Source organism: Dipodomys ordii, unplaced genomic scaffold (genome assembly GCF_000151885.1).
Source record: "Dipodomys ordii isolate 6190 unplaced genomic scaffold, Dord_2.0 Scaffold5, whole genome shotgun sequence".
Taxonomy (NCBI): Eukaryota; Metazoa; Chordata; class Mammalia; order Rodentia; family Heteromyidae; genus Dipodomys; species Dipodomys ordii.
In genome coordinates, this window is record NW_012267221.1 from 12,933,624 (window position 1) to 12,957,611 (window position 23,988).

Sequence of the window (23,988 nt, forward strand, 5' to 3'; positions counted from 1 at the left end):
CTAACTTCCCAGCCCCTGCTTTCTTGCCGTTTGTCTATAAAGTTTGCCACTAAATCCTGTTAATTTACTTAAAAATTCATCTTTCAATCCCCTTTCTCCTGCTCTTATTTTAAGCCCTTAACTTAAAGCAATAGTATCTTGTGAGATATCCCTACTTTCGCTCAGCCTCCTGAGTAGCTAGGATTGCAGGTGTGAGCCACCAGTACCCAGCAGTGATGAACTTAATGACCTTGTTTGTGGCTTTACATCGGGCACAATTTGTGTAGTAAATACTCCATATGTGATCCCATATGTGGCATGACCACTGGTCTTTTCTATATCATTTTGGAATTAAGAACTTGAGAAATCCAATTTACCTTATGAACACATCTCCATGTCCTGCTTTAAACCCTCTATTTCTCCCTAAATATAAACAAGTAAGAAGTAAAAAATGACCGTGAGAATGGCACTCAATTGCAATCTGCCCATAACTGAGTTTCTGTGTAGTTTATGTAAGTAGTGCTCTCTGCCATTCTGAGGAGTACCAATTCACTCATGGTCTTTATGAATGATGCAGCATACATGGTGACCTGGATTGTAGCCAGTCTTGATACTCTGACCTTTTTGCACTATTATACTAGATTTGTGTAAGTAGAATAGACACTGAATGCAAAATGCTAATGTCTTCTTCTTAGTGCCTCTGCTTTTCCGAATATTTTTTATCTTATGCTCTATTTGTTGAAAGTCTTCATGTCTTTCAGGACCCACTTGAACTGTTACATCCCCTGTGAAGCTATTCATAATCTCACTTATTTGTTCTATTGAGCCCTTATCTTGCTTGTACCTTTAAGAGATTTTTTTTTCTTTGTAGGAAATGAACTGAAATGCATAAATCTGGAGAACCGTTAGATGAGGTCTTACAAATACTTAATTTGTGCTACCCGGACCGCCCCCCCCCATATGTTTATACCTTTTTTTTTTAACACATTTATAGATGACCTCTTAGAATAGGTATTTTGTCTTATGTCAGTTTCACTGAATTATGAGCTCTAATTAGAGAAAAGGGCAGTGACTGTCTCTTTCCCAGGGAGGAAAGTAGTACATACTGAACATTCAGAACTGAACCAGTAAGGATAGAGTTCTTCCCTTTTAGAAGCCCTCAAAGCAGCACTTGAAAATAGGCACATAACTGTAACAGATAAAAATCATGAGTATTTGTACTTAAAGAACAAAAGGAATATTGAACAACAACTTAGGTTCTTTATATCTGATTCACTTAATATTCCCAATAAGTACAAACTATGCAATGAATGATATGACAAGTAATGCTAAAAGAAGCTAATAAGTAAACAGCTAGAAAATTGTAGATAAGCATTATTACTAAAGTATTTAGAAGGGAATATATGCATGTAATATTTTCATGTTTAATTTGCAAATCATTTAAGTATAATTTATATAAAGTTATATAAATTTTTATAAATATTTTAGATATATAATCAGAGTATAATATAAAGTTTTAATATAAACTAAAAATTACTACTCCATTTAAAGTTATAGCATTATTTGTGAGAAAAAATAAGTATCCTATTTTTTTAACAAAAGTTTCTGTGCTCTATATTTGTTAAGTAATACTATATAATCGTAAAATTAAAGGACATTATATCCAGCTCTTTCATCCTAAAGTAAGGATTGTTTGTAAGCATCTTGAAAAAAATGTTCTGGCTTAATCAGTCATTTCGGTAGAAAACATCATTATTATTCCTAAGAATTGTCTCAGGTTCACAAGTTGTCCTCATCAGGAAAACCAAGCTCAACAAAGCATGAGAAATGTACATGTCCTGGCTTGTTTTAGTGAAGAATAGATGTTTGAATGTTTTGAGTGACCAGAAAATAGGAACATAACTGTAACAGATAAAAATCATGAGTACTTGTACTTAAAGAAGAAAAGGAATATTGAGAAACAAACAATATATGTTCTGTATGTCTGATTCACTCAATAATCCTAACAAGTACAAACTATGCAATGAAAGATATGACAAGTAATGCTGAGAAACTAAACATTCAAACCATCTTTATAACAGTGGGAAACTTATTTCAGAAAGGGTGACTGCTATTTGACAATCATATCAAAGAAATGGTGAGGTCATTCATATCAGTTCAAACCCGTATTGAAACATCAGCTAAGCTTCTTAATTCTTGTTTTACCAATCTTAAACTATTCCCTTTACTATTATATTCTTAGATTACTACTGCTGCAGTCCACCTAGCTGGAAAATGAAAAAGATGAATGGAAAAAAGTCCTAACTTTATAAATAAATGTGAACACTTATCTTTCCCAAACTATAGTGCTATTTGTAGTAACATATATAAGTTATAGCTGATGGTGCTTTCCTTCACAAGAGTAGGTTTCATGTCAGTGATTTTGTCATAAAATCCATTATATCCAACACATCTTTCTTAACAATTGGCACTCAATAATTATGTTTTATCAAAGAACATATCCAATATGCTTTGCAACTGGCTTTAATGAACAATCCTTGAACTAAGAAATTTGAAGATTTAACCCCATTTGTAACACTGTTATGTAGCTGTAGGCCAGTCATTTAAGCCTGTGAGTCTTATCAGCAAATGGAATATTAATAGGAAATGAAAACTTGGTGAAAATACCTTGCTGTACCCCACACCAATGCCTTGCCCACAGTAAGCAAATTTTTTTTTCTAATGCAATTGAATAGAAATGAGATACATTTTATTAAATTAGATTTTTGGCCCCAGCAATGAACATAGTTTGTTGGGACTAGGAAACTACCAAAGGAAGAAATTATCTTTCTTGCTTATAATGGAGGAAAGAGGAAGTAGGTTGCTGCCCACAGATTTTCTTGGTGAAACCTTCTGGGATAGAGAGATTGGGAATCTGCTGTACTCTGGTTTCCTTTCTTGACGGAACCACTGGGGGTGGAAGAGAAGTGGATTACTGCTAGAAGGAGAAAGGTAGATGGGTGAGTCAGTATTGAGGCTTCCAGAGAATTGCAAAAGGGAAGGTCAATGTATCCAGCTAGTCTGGCTGTCTTCTATGATGTAATAACAAATTTCTTAATATTTTCTTTATGTAGTAAAACAAAACCAATGAACTAAATTGAGAAATAAAGTGAAACCGTAAACAAAAGAATGTTTCCAAGACAGGTTATTGTAGTTTGGAACTTCTGGATTTGGGGAACAAGGCTGCCCATGAAAGGTGGTATACACACTTGTAATACCAGCTAGATTATGGTTCTAGGCAAGCTTGGGCAAAAGAGAGGCGGGGGGAGGGGGAGAGAGGAGAGAAAAGAGAGGGAAAAGAAGGAAGTTGGGGGGGAGGGAGTTAGCAAAGGCATATCCCAAAAAAGAAGTATAGTGTTATAGCCCATGCCTGTAATCACACCTATTCAGGAAGCAGAGGTAGGAGTATTGCAACATGACACTAGCCTAGGTAAAAGTGCTAGATTGTCTGAAAAATAAAGCAGAAAGGAATGGCAGTGTGGCTCAATGGTAGAGCTCTTGCCTACCAAGCACAAAGCCCTGAGGTCAAACCCCACTACTGCCAATCAGTCAATCATGAATGGTAATGGACTTGGATCTGAGCATGTTTACTATAAATGAAAAGCATTTTTCTGAAGCCTGGCAACTTTTGCAGAAGGCCTACCAAAATTTAATTGAAATGTAACTGTCTCCATTGTGAAATTAATTTTACACTTAACAAATGCCTTGAAAAATAGATGAACACATGGCTTTAAAGTTCAGCGTTAATATTCTAAATCTGTCCAAATAAATAAGCTAGATCTCAAAAACTTGCCTTTTTCTCTGATCAGAGTCAGTAAGCTAACACCCATTTCACCTCTTGATTGTGAACTAGGAATTAAATATATTGTTTATGTATTTATTTATACTGAACAAAACTTAATGCCTCAGCATACATTCTTATTTCAGGAAATTGTATGTGGAATTTACTTAGTAGCTCCACTTAGTGACATTTGTATGGTCTAATTCAATGACCTAAAACGAAGGCTTCGCATAATTTTCTTGCATATGATGCAGCTACTTTTACTGTTGTATTCACATTTTTAAGTTTAAAATAATAATGTACCTTCCTGATGGAACAGACATATATTTTAAACTCACAGACTCAAAAAATCAAGTCCCAACACCATTTTTATAATGAAGAGGAAAAAAAAAACGTGTCACAAAAAATTTTGTAGCTTTTACACAAGGTTCAGTCGATAACACAAGGAAGTGTGATGCTAGATAGAGCCCCAATTCAAGGTTATCATTTATCTCAGATTATGAACTCAGGTATGGTTTTCACTGACAATTTGCTTTTATATGTTTAGCTTTTGAAGATGACAGATAATTTAGTGGCTTTAAACCTCTAATTTCTGCATTCATATATGTCAGTATACTATAGTCCTTATGAGATATATATATCTATATATACACATACTATAAGGAGTATATATATAGATATATATATATATACACCTTGTATTTTAGTCTCGTGTGTATTTTTATAGTCATATTTTTAATGAAAATGTATCTAAATAAAATATTCTATGTGACACTTTGTATTAATGCTAATTGTTTGTGTTTCCATAGTATCTTACAACTAGGCAAAAGTCCCAGCAATGTTAATTATCCTAACAAGATTCATCATTTTCCTAGGCAAAATGACTAAAGACTTACTATTCCTTCAGTTCCGAAAGCAATGACACTGTGATTCCTGTAACAACAACAAAAAAAAAATTGCTTCGGGAAGCAATGACTATAACCCCTGGATTTAGCTGGGTGCCAGTGACCCATGCTTACAATCTTAGCTACTAGGAGGCAGAGATCAGGAGAACTGTAGTTCAAGCCTGTCTGAGCAGAAAATTCACCAAACCTCATTTCAGCCAGTAGTTGGACCCGGTGGCATATGCCTGATACTCCCATCTGTGGTGGGAAACAAAAGTAAAAAGATTGCTGTTTAGGACAGCCAGGGACAAAAGTTTTTTGCAATAGCAAAAACAAGAATAGAAAGGCGGGAGGTGTTACTCAAGCACAGCATCTACCTAGCAAGTACAAAACTCTGATTCAAACCCCAGTACTACCAAAAACAGAATAAAACAAAGACCCTGGAATTTTTGTTTTATTAAGTCTGACAAATGAATTATGGATAGGGGTTGGAGGCATGGCTCAGTTGGTAGAGCACTAGCCAATGAACAAAAGTAGCAGGTATGAAGTTCGAGTCCTGGTCTTGGAACTAAAGAAGAAAAAAAAAGAATTTATGGATATAGTTTGCATTGTAAAATGAAAGATTTCAGCTGCTAAGACTGAAATATTACTTGTACCTGTGTGTTTACAGGACTCTTATGGGAGACCAGGGATCTAAGTTTGTGGTAGAACCATGTGTTTAATATGTACAGGGAACCTGTGTTCAGTTCCCAGCATAATCAAACCAAACAAAAAAAGACATTGTTGTTTATGGTCAGTTGTTGGCAACATTACCAAGGCAACTCAATGAGAAAACAAAAAGTCTTTCAATATACAGTGCCAAGAAACCTAAATAGCTTCACATATTCACAAAATGAATCTAAATCATACCTCTTATTCACAAATAAAACTTTTAAAAGGAAATGTAGGTGATAAATCTTCATGACCTTGGATTAAGCACTAGATTCTTAGAAATGGCATTAAAAGGAAGTATAAGAAGCTTAAGGAAAAACTATAGGTAAATTGTAATTCATGAAAATTAAAAAGTTTTATGAGTGGTTGCTATTAAAAGGATGCAAAGAGCTTTGACCTGCAATGACAACTTTCCCATGACAATAAGCCTTTCATAGCTCATTTATTATTCTTCAGAAGAATAGAAGAAAAAAAGAAAGAAGAAGCCCTAAATCCAGAGCCCCAATTCCTCAATAATGTATGTAAAATTCTCAGAATGCTATAAAATCACCATGGTCTTTGGACAAGAACAAATTACTTTTGTGTGTTGGCTGCTCCTCTGTCTTCTACTATCCTATAGACAAAAAGCAAGGCTTATAAAAGAAAGAGAAAAAAGGATTTGAATAGAAATTTCTCCAAAGATAAATGACCAACAAGTACATGGATGTTGGACATCATTAGTCATTAGGAAAATGCAAATCCAAACCACAATTTGGTATTACTTCACACTCACTAGAATAGCTATGATTTTTTAAATGGACTGTAAGAAGGTGGGTGAGGATGTAAAGAAATTGGAAATGTTTTATGTTGCTGGTGGAAATGTAAAATGGTACAGCTACTAGGGAAATAGTTGACGGTCCCTCAAAAAGTTAAACAGAATGACCATCTTAGGTCTGGGAAGGGGTGGCTCAGTGGTGAGTATTTGCCTTGTATGCATGGGGCCCTGGCTTTGATTCCTCAGCACAACATAAACAGAAAAAACCAGAAGTGGCAGTGTGGCTCAAGTGGTAGAGCACTCGCCTTGAGCTGAATTGCTGAGGGACAGCGCCCAGGCCCAGAATTCAGGCCCCATGACCGACAAAAAAAAAAAAAAGAGAAAAAAAAGAATTACCATCTGACCCATCAGTTCCCACTCCTAGACATATATAAGAGAATTGAAAACATATGCTTGTACAAGTACATATACACAAATTTTCATAGTAGCTTTATTCAAAATAGTCAAAAAGTAGATATAACCCAAATGTCCAGGAATGAATACACCATGTTGTATATCCATACAATGGAAAATTATTCAACCATATAAAGGTATATTGCAATATGGATGAACCTCAGAAATTTTATCTTGTGTGAAAGAAGCCAGACATAGAAGTCATATATTGTATAATTCCATTTATATGAAATGTCAAATGATTCCATTTATATGAAATGTCAAAGAGAGGCAAACCCATACTGACAGTAACAGATTAGTGGTTGCTAACAGATGGTTGAAGAGGGGAATTAGTACTAACTTTTAATAGGTTCAGACTTTGTGTTTGAGGTGATAAAAATTTTGAAATTAGTGGTAGTTGCATATTACAGTAAACATTAGGATGCTGAAGAATATATTTGAAATACTTTTTATTTTTCTATGAGTTATAAATAAAATACAACTTGATGCATTTTTATATTTATACATAGTTTATATGTCTCAATCTTTACATTTCTCATTTGAAAATATTTTTACACAGCATTTTTGTGTGCAAAGATAAAATGAAAGATTCTGACATTAAAGACAGATTATAAAGGATTTTCTCAAAACTTTGTCATCTCCTTAATTAATAGATGACTTTGTCTGTTCTGTGTGTTTTTTAGAGTAGTGAAAAAAAAAATTTTATGATTTTTTCAGTTGGACAGACAGAATCAGAGTCATTAGGAAGCTCTCTGCTCAGAGCCAAAGAATGTAGTTAGAGATGTTATGAAAGCTGAGATAAAACTAAATTACCTCCTCTGAGAAAATCATCTGTAGTTTAGAAACAGCAGGGAAGTTGGAAAACTAATAGGTAGTGGGGGGTAGAACTAAACGGATGTGATTTTGCTTTTTTTATTATACAATCCAACAGCAGCTCTCCCTAGATTTTGTGCTAAAATAAGAGTATTTTCACACATTTTAATTGCTCTATGATAACAACAGTGTGAACTCCATCCACAAACATTTATTATCTATTTAATTTTGCTCTAATTTCAGTGTAGCAAGAATTCACCTTGTAAGTGGGAGTAACTGTCCATTTAGTAAAAAGAAATCCCTTCCCACATTGCTGTATACTTTTATAGTCATGCTGTACACTTTTATAATAAAACATGAATAATAAAATGCTTTTGTAGTTTCTATTTTGTGGTTAAATTTATAGGTTGCTAATCCCCAAAGTAGCATTTTTAATATATACTTTCAATTGAAATGTATTTTTTTAAATTTTATTGTCAAGATAATGTACAGAGGGGTTACAGTTATGTAAGTAAGGTAGTATTTTTTGACAAACTTGTTGCCTCCTCCCTCATTTTTTCCCACTTCACCCCCAAGCCCCTTCCCAGTTGTACAGATCATTTCCAACCTATTATCTTGTGAGTATCACTATTGCAATTTCCCGTTTGTCCTTTGTCTTGCCATTTTGTTGTTTCCCTTCCCTTCCTAATTCAGATAACTAGAACTCCCCTTTATTAACTAGAATATTAATAATGAATATTTAAAAATTATAGAAAGCATTTTAATATCTAGCCAGGATTTTAGATTAAAAATGCCTTCATAACCCTTTGTAGTACTTGGTGCTATGTCAGGCCTTATAGGACTGTCTTACAATGCATTTTTTTAAATGAGATTTGTATAACTGAGTAACTGAATTATTTTTATTATTTTTCAGACCTGCCATTTGCTCTGTCCTTTATAGTGATGGTACAGGAAAAAGAGGAATGGATAAAAACATTGGTGAGCAACTCAATAAAGCGTATGAGGCCTTCCGACAGGCATGCATGGATAGAGATTCTGCAGTAAAAGAACTACAGCAAAAGGTGTGTGCTTCCTCTATGGGATTCTGCTGCCATAGCAGTTCTGAAACCCTCTTAGAAGACTGAGAATGTATCTCAACATCCATTCCTTGAAAATTGTCATTTATTATAGTAAAGGGAATTTGAGAACATTTTTCAACTGAACATGTTATATCATTGGAAATTGAGGAACTATAATTACTGAAACACAGGAATATATATATATATACATATATATATATGGATAAAATTGAAGTTTGTGTGTGTGTGTGTGTGTGTGTGTGTGTCTTTAAAAAACATTCTGCACCCTGTGGGAAGAGTTGATTTGATGGATTCATTTAATAGTAACTGTGTTTGGAAAGGAAAAGAGCATTGTTTTCCATATGTAATTTTTTTCTTTATTTTTTTGTTATTGTTTGGGACTTGAACTGAAGGCCTTGGACTCACTTATCTCACTTGCTCGCTACTAGTGTTCAACCATTTCAACCACCCTTGCAGCTACCCGTTTTTTAATTGGAAATGGAGTCTTGCTGAATTTTCTGCTGGAGCTGGCTTTGAACCTCCATCTTTTCTGCTGAATAGCTAGAATTATAGTTGTGAACCATTAGTACCCAGCTGTTCTTCCTTTTCTTTTTCGTTCTTTTTTTTACAGTTAAAATAGACTATTTCAATAAGGTCTTCGGTGACTTACTCAATTTTTTAAAAAATATGCCTGTACATACGTCATTTGTGCTTAGTACTTTCAGTGCCAAAAAGCAAGTAATTTGTGGGACAAAAAAAAAATCCAACTTATAGTTCCAATACACATTTCTCTACTGGTACATGATGAGGATTTCACAGATCTTCAGCAAAATGAGAAAAGTAAGAATAACACAATGAACTTCCTGTAATGCTAAATTTATTCCGTTTAAAATTCTGGCCTCTATTCTGATGTTATATTCCATTTTTACTTATTATTATAGATTAGAATTTTATCAACATACACTTTTGTGAAATAATGGTGAGAGTCTGTCTTTGTTTAATATCATTACTTAGTAGTGTTTCAGAGGTTCCACAGTTCTACCCACAATTTTGGAATTCTCTAGAACTTACAGGACTCAGCATATAGTCAGATTTATCACTTAGGTTTATTATAGTGACATGGTAACATAACCAGATCATTCACAAAGAAAAACATCATGAAGTGTCAGGAGTCCATATTCAGCTTTCTTATACTCTGCCTGTAGTTTCACAGATTCTGTTACAGTATGCAGAGCATAAGGAACTCCAGTTGAGATTTAGAGTTCAGGGTTTTTTCAAGTTCAGGATGGTTGCATAGGTACTTGATGTCAACCAAAATTTCAGATGGAATTGGAAAATAGTAGTCTACCATAGTCTCATTATACAGTCAGAGTAGATTGACATGGTAGTCGTAACCTTATCATTTAGGCAATGTTTTCAAAAGCCAAGTTTCTAGCTGCCATCCAAGGACCAATCTTTGCTTTCTAGAAATAAAAGCCAAGACCAACCCCAACCATCTTAAATTATTCTTGCACTGGCAGTTGAAAATAGAGGATCTTACATTTACCCAATATTTTAAAAAGAGCTTTTACTATCTCATAAAAGTTTGAAGTCGGGCTGGGAAGGTGGCTCAGTGGTAGAGCGCTTGCCTTGCATGCATGAGGCCCTGGGTTCGATTCCTCAGCACCACATAAGCAAAAAGAAACTGGAAGTGGCATTGTGGCTCAAGTGGTAGAGCGCTAGCCTTGAGCTAAAGAGCTGAGGGACAGTGCCCAGTCCCAGAGTTCAGGCCCCACGACTAGACCCCCCCCCCAAAAAAAAGTTAGAAGTCATAGGAAATATGCTTGTCATACAGTTTTTAGGAGTTTTTTGCCTTAAATACAGTATAACAACTGCATAATTCCCTTTCTCCTTTCTAGTTGCTGTATCTACTATTAAATGCTCTTATTTGTATTTTCCCGCTCGCATTTCTCAGAAACCATCATTAGTGTGATTCTCCACTTGGTTTACAGAACAGTGCTCTATTATATAAGTAATTTGAGAGAGTTCCCTTGAGTGAATAGGAGGGGACGTAGAGGGACCTGTTATAATGGGCTTTCAACTTAAAAAGCCCTGTACTGGTGGCTCACACCTGTAATCGTAGCTACTCAGGAGACTGAGATCTGAAGACTGCCATTTGAAGCTAGCCCAGGCTGGAGGAAAGGGAGGAAAGTCTGTGAAACTTTTATCTCCAATAAACTACTCAGAAAAAGCCAGAAGTGGCACAGTGGCTCAAGTGGTAAAGCAGTAGCCTTGAGCAAAAAGGAGCTCTGAGACAGAGACCAGGCCCTGAGTTCAAGTCTAAAGACCAGTAGGTTTGGTGCATGTGCACGCTCTCAGTCACACACATACACACACACAAACAAATACAAATAAATTATTGAAATGAGCTGGGCACTGGTGGCTCACATCTGTAATCCTAGCTGCTCATGAGTCTTCAGATTGAGATTCGAAAGCAGGAAAGTCCATGAGATTCTAATCTCTAATCACCAAAAGAACCAGAAGTGAACCTGTGGGTCAGGTGGTAGAATGCTAACTTTGAGCCCAAATGCTCAGGGACAGAGTCCAGGTCCCGGACTGTATAAGCCTCAGGGATGGCACTTTAAAAAAGAAAAAAAAAAGAGAAGCAGAAGGAGGAGGTAGGGAAGGGAGAAGAGGAGGAAGAGAAGGAAAAGGAGGAGAAAAGGAAATATAGGATGGAATTTGAATTTCTTTTCCTAGTTCAGCTTTAAGGCATAATTGTTTTTGTAAAACAAAACAGTCCCAACTTTGTCCTTTCTATTTTGTGATTAGATTCATTAGGAAACTTTGGCCAGGCATGTTCTACCATGCCTGTAATCCCATCTACTTAGGAAGCAGGGATGGATAGGAGATAACAGATTTGAAGCCAGTGTTGAAGAGGGAGAGGGAAAGGGAGGGAGAAGGAAGGAAGGAAAAGACTGACAATTTTATGTTCTATAAGAGTTTAGAAACCTAGAATTTGGGAAGGAGAATATTGACATGTTTTAAAGCAGAAATAAGAACTCCTTTTAAATTCTACTCTCACTGGTAAAGGGGAAACAACTGCCAATTTAACCCCTTAACTATAGTGGAAGAATCTTTTGCTTCTGGGAACTTGGCTTGTGGTATTTCATTTGGCTGAAGTAGTTGTTTTCCTATGGCTATTTTCATGGTTTCTTCTCTTACTTAATTTGAGTCTCTCCTCTCATCCCACCTTTTCAAAGAAGCCCTTTCTGAACATCCTGAATGTAAGAGTAGCCTCTACTACATTCTTCCAACCCTCCTTGGTTATTTGTTTTTCCTTAGAGGATATATTACTTTGACATTATATAAGGTTTGTTTTGTTTTATTTACTTATTTGTCTCCTGATAAGAAAGTAAGGACCCATGAGATTGAAGCCTTGTCTTGTTTAATGGTACATCCCTATTGCCCCGTTGTTCATTGAAGGTTAAAAGCAAAGGCAAATAATAGGAAGGAAAGGTCAGCTAACTGTCCTTTACCAGTATAGGTAAAAGAACTGACTATAAACAAGGAGACAAATCCTTAACTTTCTCATGACTAGAAGGAACAAGAGAAGTAACAAACAAACAAAAAAAAAACTAAAATGAAGATAAACTTGTACATTGGAGAAGTGGTGGTAGAAAATTCAGTGGGTTATCATGCAAGAGCCTAGTTTTTTTCTGTGAAGTATAAAGTAATATTATCTAGGTAAAATGGTGTGTAGGATATTCTGAGAGTGGTAGTAAAAAATTAAAATCAATTTGTGTAAGAAATAAGAGGAGAAAAATACTACAGTTAGCATTTGCCATGAATTCTTGGTTGTATCAATCTATGTATTTGTTGATTATTTCTTGGTATAGAAATGGTTAACCAAATACAAAATTAGGAGATTGTAGCCAGGTGCCTAGCTACTCAAGGAGGCTGAGATCTGAGGATCTCCTTCAAAGCCAACCCCTGGCAGAAAGTCCATGACACTCTTATCTGCAATAAACCACTCAGAAAACTGAAAGTGACACTGTGGCTCAGTTGGTAGAGTGCTCGCCTTGATCTGAAAAGCTGAGGGACAGCACCCAAGCCCAGAGTTCAAGCCCCACGACTGCAAAAAAAAAATAGGAGATTGTCAGATTGAGAGTAAAAGACTAGTAGTAAACTGGCCAGAAAGTACACACAAAGTGATCAAAATTGCAAACTTTGAGGTATGAACTGAAATTAGAAAGAAATATGCTATTCATAAGAGGAGTCTAATAAACTAAAACAAAAATATGGTGATTGAGGTCTTTATTAGGTGAGAGAACAGATTAGAAGGAGAATGAGTGTTGGAGGGTGGGAGTCCAAGGAAAGGTGTCTGAGGAAAGGTAAGTGCAGCACAGCGCTCGCCCATTTCCCCAGCCTCCCTCAGCCCGGGAGACAATCAGACACAGCGGGGAGCCAAATCAAGCAGGTAGAAAATTCATTTATTAACAGAGAGCAACCCTTTTTAAAGCCAAAAAGGACGGGTGGCATAGCAAGGAAGGAAGAGGAACCAATCACTGTCAAGGTCACACCCTATCATGCACCTAAGCTTTTATGGGCTGGTTATGCACTGAATGTAAGGTGAATTGGGCTCTGCCCACTCAACTCCCTCTCAGCGCCATCTTTGCTGCCTGTGTTTCCCACAAATGAGAGTTAAAAGTATGGATTATTATCAGTAAATAACTATTGATGGTTGGGATCCCATTGTAATAAAGGGTCATAAAAGTTAGTACATGGAATGGGAAAGGCCACAAAACTGACTAGAACACATCCAAGGTACTAGTAGAACTAGTGGCATTTAGAGAAGCTTTGTATGAAAGAAAATACCAAAATTCTTGAATATGTTAGAAGATAGCAGTTTTAGGGAAGAGATAGTATAACTATATTCTTATGGGCTTTTTTAGAAAAATTTGAAGAAATGACCAAAATTGGTTGAGGAGCTAAGATAGTGCTTACCTTTTTGACTTATCTTTTTATTCTCTCTTATCCTGCCACATTGTCCAATCCCTGTGATTTCCTGGGATATTAGACCAGCTCATGTGAGGACATTGAAAAGGCATCTGTATCCTTAGGGGGAAAAACAATTCCCATTTTGAAGTGAGTTGTCAAGCTTCTGAAATTCTAATTTATTAGTCATTGTGTGATCTATAGTATAATGAAAAAGTAATTTTGAACCTATTTGATTTCATTAATCTTTTTTAAAATTAACTTTTTCTATAGCAATTTGGGGAAATATATGTAGGCTTGCTTTTATATTTCTTGGGATTTTATTTTGTAAATTACAGAAACAAATATTACTTAGTGTGAATCACTAATTTGCCCTTATCTGCATATTTCAGTAAATAGTACTTAATACTTACAGTAAATAAATTAGAACTTATAATTGAGCCATTTTAATATCTATAACAGTAAAATACATGTACATGTTTTCTAATTTCTATAATAAGAGCAAAAGCTCTGAAGTCATACTGGACTTTGTTTTTTAATGCCATTCCTGGGGCTTAACCTCAGGGCTTGGGTTCTGTCCCACTCTACCACTTCTTTTTGTTGGTTAATGGAAATTAAATCTCATGGACTTTCCTGCCCAGGCTGGCAGGCTGGCTTTGAACCATGATCCTCAGATCTCATCTTCCTGAGTAGCCAGGATTATAGGCAAGAGCCACTGATGTCTGGCATACCTGAGATTTTTTAATTATCTCACTCCAAAATTTTCCGTATTGATGATTGGAAGATCAGAGATGTGTTCTCAGAAATAGAATATGCTAAGCTAGGCACTGGTGTGTCATACCTGTAATTTTAGCAACTCACGAAGATAACATCTGAGGGTTACAGTTGGAAGCCAACTGGGACAGGAAAGTTAATGAGACTCTTATCTCCAATTAATCACCAAAAAACAAAGAGCTGGAAGTGGAACTGTGGCTCAAGTGCTAGCATGAGCACTCAGGTCCTGAATTTAAGTCCCAGTACTGGCACAAAAACAACAATAACAACAAAAAAGCATGCTGATTCTGAAAAGGAGAATAATTATTTCATTTGGTTTGAATGTATTGAACTTATATGCTCACAGATCAGTGAGGGGAAGATAATCAGCAGGCAATTGAATTATGAGTCTTTAAGGACAAGTTGGAAATTTTTTTTTAAAAAAATGGGAGTGATCTGCGTAGAGATGATATTTGAAGTGGTAAATGAAAGTGGTCCCACAAGTAATAAGAACAGAGCAAGAAAACCTTAGAGAAATTGTCTGGAATTCTGATGGTCCCAAGAGCCCTAAGAGGTGTTCTATAAGAAAGTCTGACTGCCCTAGAGTGTCTTGCTTAAAGAATTAGTCTGTTGACCTCTTGTCTTCTTGAATCAGCGGAATTAATATTGTAAAAATGGCCATACTGTCAATGGTGATCTACAAATTCAACATAATACTCATCAAAATTCCAATGTTAGTCTTCACTGGGATAGAGAAAAAGATCCAAAAATTCATATGGAACCAGAAAAAGCCTTGAATAACCAAAGCAATCTTGAGCCAAAAAGAAAAAAACAATACTTGGGGAATATCATAATTCCAGACTTCAAAATTTACTGTAGTTATAGTAACAAAATAGTTTTGTACTGCCTCAGAATTAAGTCTGAAGACCAATGGAACAGACTAGAAGACCCAGAAATAGACCCATATACCTACATCCATTTGATATTTGACAAAGGATATTTGACAAAGGATCCATTTGATCTTTGACAAAACTGTATGATGGGAAAAAAGAGCCTTTTCAGCCAATGTTATTGACAGTATTGGACATACTTATGCAGAAGATCGCTGTCACTTTTTGCTAGTATCAATTAAAAATGAATCGATCTGAAACCTTAAAACTACTATAGGAAGAAATAGAAGAAATATTAGAACAAATAAATTATTGGCATAGGCAAGAACATCCTGAGTAGAATTCCAGGGCTCAGCAAATAGGAGAGAAAATTGACTAATAGAATTGCATCAAGCTAAAAAGTTTCTGTACATAAGGACATAGTGACTAAGCTAAAAAAAGAATGAGAGATCTTTGCCAGTTATATGTCTGACAAGGGCTAATATCCAGAATATACAAGGATTCAAGAAAGCAAAACCTCAAAGAATCAATAATCCAATTAATAAATTGTCAAATGAGCTAGATAGAGACTTCTCAGAAGGTATGAAAATGGCCAGTAAACACATGAAGAAATACTCAACATCTCATGCAACTAAAAACAGCACAAATTCCATCTCATCCAAGTAAGAATAATCATCATCAAGACAATGAACAGCAACAAATGCTGGCATGGATGTGAAGAAAAAAGAATCCTTTTACACTGTTAGTGGGAATGTAAACTCATGCATCTAGTCTGGAAACTAGAGAGTCCTCAAAACAGCTAAACATAGAACTACTCTATAATAAAGCCATACCACTCTTGGGCATTTATCCAAAAGATTAGAAGTCAGCATACAGTAAAGACACTTGCACCTTTATGGTCATTGATGCACTATTCACCATAGCCAAGTTATAGAAACAGCCCAGATGACCTACAATGGATGAATGGATCAAGAAAATGGTATAAATACACACACAAAAAAATGGCATTTTACTCATCTACCAGGAATAATAATACTGGGTCATTTGCAGGGAATGAGTGGACTTGGAAAAAAATATGTTATGTGAATTAAGTTAGGCCCAGACAAAGGCTCATGCTTTCTCATGTGGAAGTAAGATCTAACTTATCAACATGAAAACTTATACAATGTTATAGGTGAGTATGATATGGTAGTAGAAGAATGGTAGATATGAGAGGAGTGCAGTGGTGTAACTTTTGAACAACTAATTTATAGTTTAACAAAATGAAGACCATGAAGCGGAAATGTGTTATTGGCAAGGAGGACAAGGGAAGCAGAGGCAGAATGGAGAGGGGAATGATGGCTAAATACATTCATAATTTTCAGTGTACATATGTGAAAATGGAACCATGTAAGTTAAGGGCATAGGTGAGGTTAGGGGGATGGGATAGAATGATGGAACAGATGACATTGATGAAGATGCATAACTCATAAATTGACATGTTGAAGTGAAAGCCCTTTTTACAACTACTTAAAGATAATTTTAAAAATCATAAAAGGGTAAATATACCATTAGCCTGTTGCGCCCCCCCCCACACACACACAAAAGAATTTGTCTATTGCTTAATGTTAGCAAAATGACAGACTAAGAAGTTTCAGGCTTTCCTTGTCTATGAAAGCTTCAAATAAACACAAAGGAACAACAACAATAGCAAAACCTTATTGTAGCTCTAAAATAAAAAATTTGTAGTAACAAGTGATAAATGCCCAATCAAGAATAATCTACATTCAAAATGGTAGGCAATGTTATGACATTTCATCTTGTCCTATCCCTACTACCTTCTCAGCATGTCATGCTGTGATTAGAATGGAGAAATGGCTCAATTCCTTCTTTCCCTAAGGAAAGATATATAGTATAATGAAAATTGTGTTGTAATAGCCTAGTCTGTCTCTAATCTATCCAAAGAACTTGCTGGGTATTTTTTCTTTCCTGTCTTACCTGACTCTGACTTTAGAGTTAGGAGGAAGTAGATGTCAGACTGAAAATTAGTGTGGCTGAGAACTGAAAAGTAAGTATAGTCCTGCCAAACATCTGGCTATCAGAGATTATAGGAGAATAAAGGAATATGTAAGGCTCTAAGACAGCTGAGCTAAAATTCTTTGGGAGATTGAGTTTATAAGAAGCCTGGGAAAATCAGAAGTGGGTTTTTCTTCATTTTGTTTGTTTTGTTTCTTAAAGCATGTACTAATGCCCAGACAAGACCATGCCAGAGAAAACCTGAATTGACCTCAAACCTTATGTAAAGTGCTGGGGGGTATAAAGCATTTTATTGAAGGTTTTTTTTTTTTTTTCATTTCTTTTCTTGAACGTACCAGTATTAGAGTAAGGATACTTTTGGTTGAAGCTTTCTTTTATACTATATTGTGGTTCTTAGCAATAGAATCATTTTGTATCCATCAGAATATAAAACATCAGTATCTTTTCTTCCAATTTTTACTTACTTCCAGAAATATGTCTTATCAAAATTTGTAGATAGACAATACATATGGCCAATAAAAGAATTTACAGGGCTGGGAATATGACTTAGTGGTATAGTGCATGCCTAGCATGCATGAGGCCCTAGGTTTGATTCCTTGGTACCACATAATCAAAAAATATCTAAAAGAATTTACATTATGGATTAATTCAAAACTTTAGTGAGCACATACTGTATCTCAAGAAAAACACTAAATCCTGGGTATTTAATGATAAAAAAGACATGCTTTCTGCTTCAATGTATTGCAAAATGAAGACTAATGAATCTCACAAATAGACTTGCAACCTCTTAGAAGTATTAAAAGATAAACTGCTGTCAGACTTGGCCTAATACAGAATATTAGAGGAGATTATATTTATGAAGTGGTTTTTGAAAGGGCACATAAAGACTCACTGGTCTACAAGACCTGAAATATATATGTGGGAAATAGTGTCAAGTGCAAGACTGTTGGACTTAAAAAGCCTTATTAAAAACATTTGGAGCCGGGTGCTGGTGGCTCACACCTGTAATCCTAGCTACTCAGGAGGCTGAGATCTGAGGATCATGGTTCAAAGCCAGCCCGGGGCCAGGCAGAAAAGTCCATGAGACTCTTATCTCCAGTAAACCACTAGAAAACCAGAAGTGGCACTGTGGCTCAAGCAGTAGAGTGCTCGCCTTGAGCTGAAGAGCGCAGGGATAGTGCCCAAGCCCAGAGTTCAAGCCCTATGACCGGAAAAAAAAAATTTGGTTCTTTATTGAAAGAATAATAAAATGCCTTCAAGGTTTCTTGGATTTTCTGGGCGTTTGGCTGGAGATTAAGAGGAGAGCATTGGAGTTTCCAGATTAGGTTTAATTTGGCAAATAACAGAGTGACTACAATACAGAGAATAAATTACCTAATAAATTTAAAGATCATTTAAGCTATTACAGTCATCTTTTAAGGATGTGGTTGCTTGAGTTGTGATGACTGCATAGATTTTAAATTTTTATATGTTTGAAAGATTTTTAAGCTTAAAATTATTGACACTTGGTGATGGATTAGCTGTACAACAAGTAGAAATCAAATATCAGAAGAGAAAAATGGCATGTCCTTGATGTCAAAAAGGAAATTTTTAACAAGAAAAGGTTTATTTGAAAAAAAAATACCTAGGAATTAACCAAAAAGCAGACAAAGCTCTATGATGAAAACTTTGTAAGTACCTAAAAAAGGAAATTAAAGCAGATTTGAGGAAGTGGAAAAAGCCATGCTCCTGGATTGAGAGGATTAACATTGTGAAAATGGCCGTACTGCCCCAAGCTTTCTACATCTACAGATTCAGTACAATATCCATCAATATCCTAACAACATTCTTTAATAAAATGGAAAAAGCAATCCAGAAATTCATATGGAATAGCAAAACCAATCCTGAGCAAAAAAAACAGTATTGGCAGTAACAAACTTCAAACTCTATTATAAAGCTGTGGTTATAAAAACAACTTAGTAATGGCATGAACAGGAGAACCAATTGAATAGAATTGAAGATGCAGACATGATCCCACAGACCTATGGCCACCAAATCTTTGTTAAGGGAGCCAAAATTATTAGATGGAAGAAAGATAGCCTCTTCAACAAATAGTACTGGCAGAATTGGCTAAACATACGTAGAAAATTGAAGTTAGATCCTTATATATAAGCCCGCACCAGAATCAACTCTAAATGGATCAAAGACCTCAAGGTAAGAGCAGATACCCTGAAAATACTACAGGAAGGGATAGGGGATACTCTGGGGGCTCCTTGGCACAGGTCGAAACTTCCTAAATAAAGATCCAGAAACACAACAAATCAAAGAAAAGCTGGAACATGGGATTGCATTAAACTGCAGAGCTTCTATATGGCCAGATAAATAGAAAGCCCATGGATTGGGAGATCTTCACTAACTATGTAATAGACAAGGGTCTCATATCAAAAATATACCTAGAACTCAAAAAATTAAACCTCTCAATAAAAAAAAATCCTTAAAGAAACAACCACCCTATTAATAAGCAGGCTAGAATTAAGAGAATTAAAAAGAGACTTCTCTGAATAGGAAGTAAGAATAGCCAATAGACACATGAAGTAATATTCAGCATCTTTGCCCATACAAGAAATGCACTGAGATTCCACCTCACCCCAGTTAGAATGGCCATTATCAAGAAAACAAACAATAGTAGATGCTGGGGGCGGGGGCGGGGGATGAGGCCAAAAGGGAACACTACTCCACTATTGATGGAAATATAAACTGATTCAGCCACTCTAGAAGAAAACAGTATGGAGGTTCCTTAAAAGACTAACGAACACAAAGCTAAACACTAAAGCTACCAGCACAACTATGTTCCTTGCATCATTATTTACCATACCTAAGATAATGGAACCAACCCAGATGTGCCTCAGTAGATAAATGGATCAAGAAAATGTGGGATATGTACACAATGGAATTCTTTGTTTCCATCAGAAAGAATGGCATTGTACCATTCATAAGAAAATGGAAAGACTTGAAAAAAAAATATTAAGTGAAATAAGCCAGACCCAAAGGAACATAGGCTCCATGGTTTGTAATAATTAGTATATGTCTAGGATAGTCTAGCAGAGGATCATAATAGCTCAATAGTTGTGTACACATGGCCATATAAAACGACGCTAATCAAAATGAACTCCAAGATATGGAAACGGTTTTTTTGTTGTTGCTGCTGTTGTTGTTGTTGTTTTTAATGTACTGTGTGACATTATTTCTTTTTTTCTTTCTTCTTTTCCTTTGGTTTACCCCCTGATGTCACTATCTTTTTTTTTAATTTTGGTACCCTGTGTCTTGTATATACATTTATCTGATTTGGGGAAGGGAAGGAGAATAACAAAATGGTGAGACAAAGGACAAAGGGTGAACATAGTGATACTCACAAGACACTATGTTGGAAATGAACTTTACAACTTGGGAGGGGAGGGGGTAAGAGAAAGTGGGAGAAAAACAAGAAAAGGTAACAATGTTAGACAAAAAAGTACTCATTGCCATACTTACATAACCCCTCTGTACAGTACCTTTACAATAAAATTAAAATTTTTAAAAAGGTTTTATTTGAACAAAAACTAGAATTTATAGAAGGAGAAGCTAATATGAAGCAATAGTACAACCTTAAAAAAAAAAAAAAAAGCAAGTACAGGTAGCTTGCCCAAGCAATTAAATGAACCAATTCCCAGATCTCAGACGTCTTTATGGACTTCAAGAAATTAGATAGATTAATCACACAGTTTCAGAGATCTCTAAAAAGTGGAATGACATTTCCAAGATAGTGATTTAAAGTGATGTGTGAACATAAAACCACAGCTGTAATGGGTCGTAAGTTCTGGCAAACTTCTAGGATTGGAAAGTTCATGTTCGGGTAGTTGTCAAGAACAGGGTTTTTGGCAAAATGTTCTGGGATAAAGTGCTGCACCTGTTCTTTGGTTCTTTTGTGTTTTGGTTCTCTTTCAACTTCTTTAGCTCACATCAGATAATAGTGTGCTAGGCATGCAGTTCAAAGTTAGAAGAACCTTGCCTGCCCTGTCTAGGGCCCTGCCTTCAGTTACCAACACAGCAAATAAGTAAATTAAAATAAAAAGATAGGAGACAGGTACAGCTTTCTGAATTGGTAGTGGTACCATACACTGAAAAGGAAAGACTAGATTTTGATGGTTAGGCAGTGGTAGTTGGAGGGATATCATCATTTTAGAATATGTAAATTTGGAAGTACTCTAGCAGTTAGGCTATAAAAATACAGAGATCAAGAGAAAGGTCTGAACTAGAAGTAGAAATCTGAATTATTAGAGTACAGCCAGCCAGCTGGCATGGATGAAGTTACATAAAAAAGTAGGCTCTGAGCAAGATAGGTCCTTTTTCACATGATATGTGGTGTAGGACATTAGGATTTGTGTCAAGCAAACCTACATTCAATCCTCATATCTTCTACTGGAAAACCTTGGGCAGATTACTTTGAATCTTGCTGAGACTCACTTTTCTTCATATGAAAAATAAGAAAGGGAATCTTGTTAGAAAGTTGATTTAAGATTAAATAGCACACAATAAGTATTCAGTGAGATGATAGCATGATACGTTGCTGAGTTGAAGAATTTAGTTACAGAACATATCTCACTTTTTGAAAAGGTAAGATGTGCATGAACATGCATGTATGTGTGCATGAATACACACACACACACACACAGAGTGGTAAAGAATTTCCCAAAAGATGTATAACAAAATGTCGGCAATAGTTACCTTTGAGAAATGGAAGGCAAAGGATGGAATTTTCACTCTGTAAATGTGTGTGTATCTGTGTGTTGTATAATTGTTTTATAACTTGTCTCTGTAAAATTTGAATAATTAGAAGTGTGTGTATTTTTGATTGACAGTATATTTTTTATTTTATTGTTAAGATGCTGTACAGAGGGTTACATTTACATGAGTAAGGCAATAAGTACATTACTTGTCGATAATTGTTACCCCTTCCCTTCCTTGTTTTTGTCCCACTATCCCTTCCCTCCCTACCTCCCACACTAGGATCCAGTTGTGCTGTGTATTCTGAATAATTGATATTTATTCCCTTTCCTGATCTATGACACTTCCTATTAAAAGCATTTGTAGCTGAGTAGAACTTTCTTTATTAATATTAGAGAAGTCTGCCAAGTGTCAGTGGCTCAGGAGGCTGAGATCTGAGGATCACGTTTCAAAGCCAGCCCAGGAAGGAAAGTCCATGAGACTCTTATCTCCAATTAACCACCAGAAAACCGGAAGTGGTGCTGTGGCTCTAGTGGTAGAGCGCTAGCCTTGAGCTGAAGACCTGAGGGACAGTGCCCAGGCCCAGAGTTCAAGCTCCACAACCGACCAAAAAAAAAAAAATTAGAGCAGTTTGAAAGGTTTTTAAATTGAGAATTTTGTTTTAATTCATTAAACATTTTAAATGTTTAGTGTTTAAATCATTGGGGGAAAGGCGTAGTGTTTCTCTGAATACTGAGATTAGTTCCTGAAGATGAAATGCTGGACCTATTCAGTGTTATGATTTAAGGACACATGATCTTTTTATCCTCTGTAGGAGATAAGCATATTGGAAAATAGGAGAGATAAGACAGTACAATATCAGCAATAGAGAAAATTTTGTTTTATAAAGCTATTTTAATATTTATGAAACTTAGGAAAACTTGAACAGCTCCATGTCCAAAATTAGTGAAAGTACAGTACTTTAGTTTTGAAAAAGAAAAGACTGAAATTTTGCCTTGATTAAAGGATAATTTTAAGATAAGCTTTTGCTTTATATATGATAATCTAGTGTATTATGAATGAGCATATTTAATAAGTGTCAGATTGTACTACATTTGACCACCATTATTTTCAGTTTGACTTTTGAACACCAAAAAGAATATAAAATACTTTATGACACAAGTACTTAAGTATTTGTTTACCTCTTTAGATACTGGTAGACCACTTGTTTTGCTAGTCTTTGGAATTAGAAGGAGTGTCAAATACACATAAGCCAGAGTCATCTTGGCCAGATGGTATTTGATACAGATGGATGGTTAGTTGTCATGCAGATCTCCTAGTTGGTAACTTGTTGCTGCCATCTGACTCAAAGAATCATTCACACACACTGGCTGTCAAAAGCATCTTCTCTTCTGTCTGTTTTAGCTGTCATGTCTGTGCTCTGTACAGAAGTGTTGACAAGACATTGCTGTTGTACATTTTCAATGTGGTTGTTAGTAATTTTTCTGTTTTATGGGGTCTCTGATGGCATTGGAATGTATTTACTTTGTAATTTTTTTTCTTTTAAACACTGTAACTATGCAACCATTATCAGGCCTTTTAAAGGGAGTTTTCAGATTTGTTAACAAAATTATTTTTTATTTGTCTTGCTTGGTTTCCACATATACAAATAAATTTAATTACACTGGTTAGAGTTCCCTGTGTAAACAGTATTCTCTTCTGGACTTTCAAAGCCTGTAGTCAAAGTCTTTGTACTTTTGGAATATGAATTTTCTCTTCTAAAATTACTATCCTTTAACAATATATAATTTCTCTCCCAAGAACGTTATTTTTGCATCCATTTTTCCCAAACTTAATTTCCTCTTTGATTTAATCACTTGCTGATTTTTGTTTATATTTTTCCTATTTCCCTTATAGAAATAAAGGCCATTTGGACAGGCTATTTATGAAAGCATAACTCTGTCTCTTAATATTTCATTAGCAGTTATTCAATAATATGTACTGAGCCGCTCAATATGTGTCAGGTGTTCTGTGATACTTTGGAGGTATCAGCAAGAAAGTCTCTGTTCATAAAGGGTTGATGGTCTAAAAGGAAATCAGACATATGTAGGACATGTAGATAAATGAGAATACTATAGGGCTGGGAAGGTGGCTCAGT

General features: G+C 35.6%; 1 protein-coding gene across 3 annotated transcripts in view; it reads left to right on the plus strand.

Moving 5' to 3' along the window:
• The window catches only part of Tank (TRAF family member-associated NFKB activator), an 87,757-nt gene that overhangs the window by 22,176 nt on the left and 41,593 nt on the right, over positions 1-23,988 (plus strand). For all 3 annotated transcript variants that reach the window (XM_013029769.1, XM_013029788.1, XM_013029779.1), the window contains exon 2: positions 8,328-8,475. In XM_013029769.1, coding sequence (XP_012885223.1) covers positions 8,377-8,475 — 99 coding nt within the window. In that variant the 5' untranslated portion in view covers positions 8,328-8,376. The remainder of the gene's footprint in view (positions 1-8,327; positions 8,476-23,988) is intronic.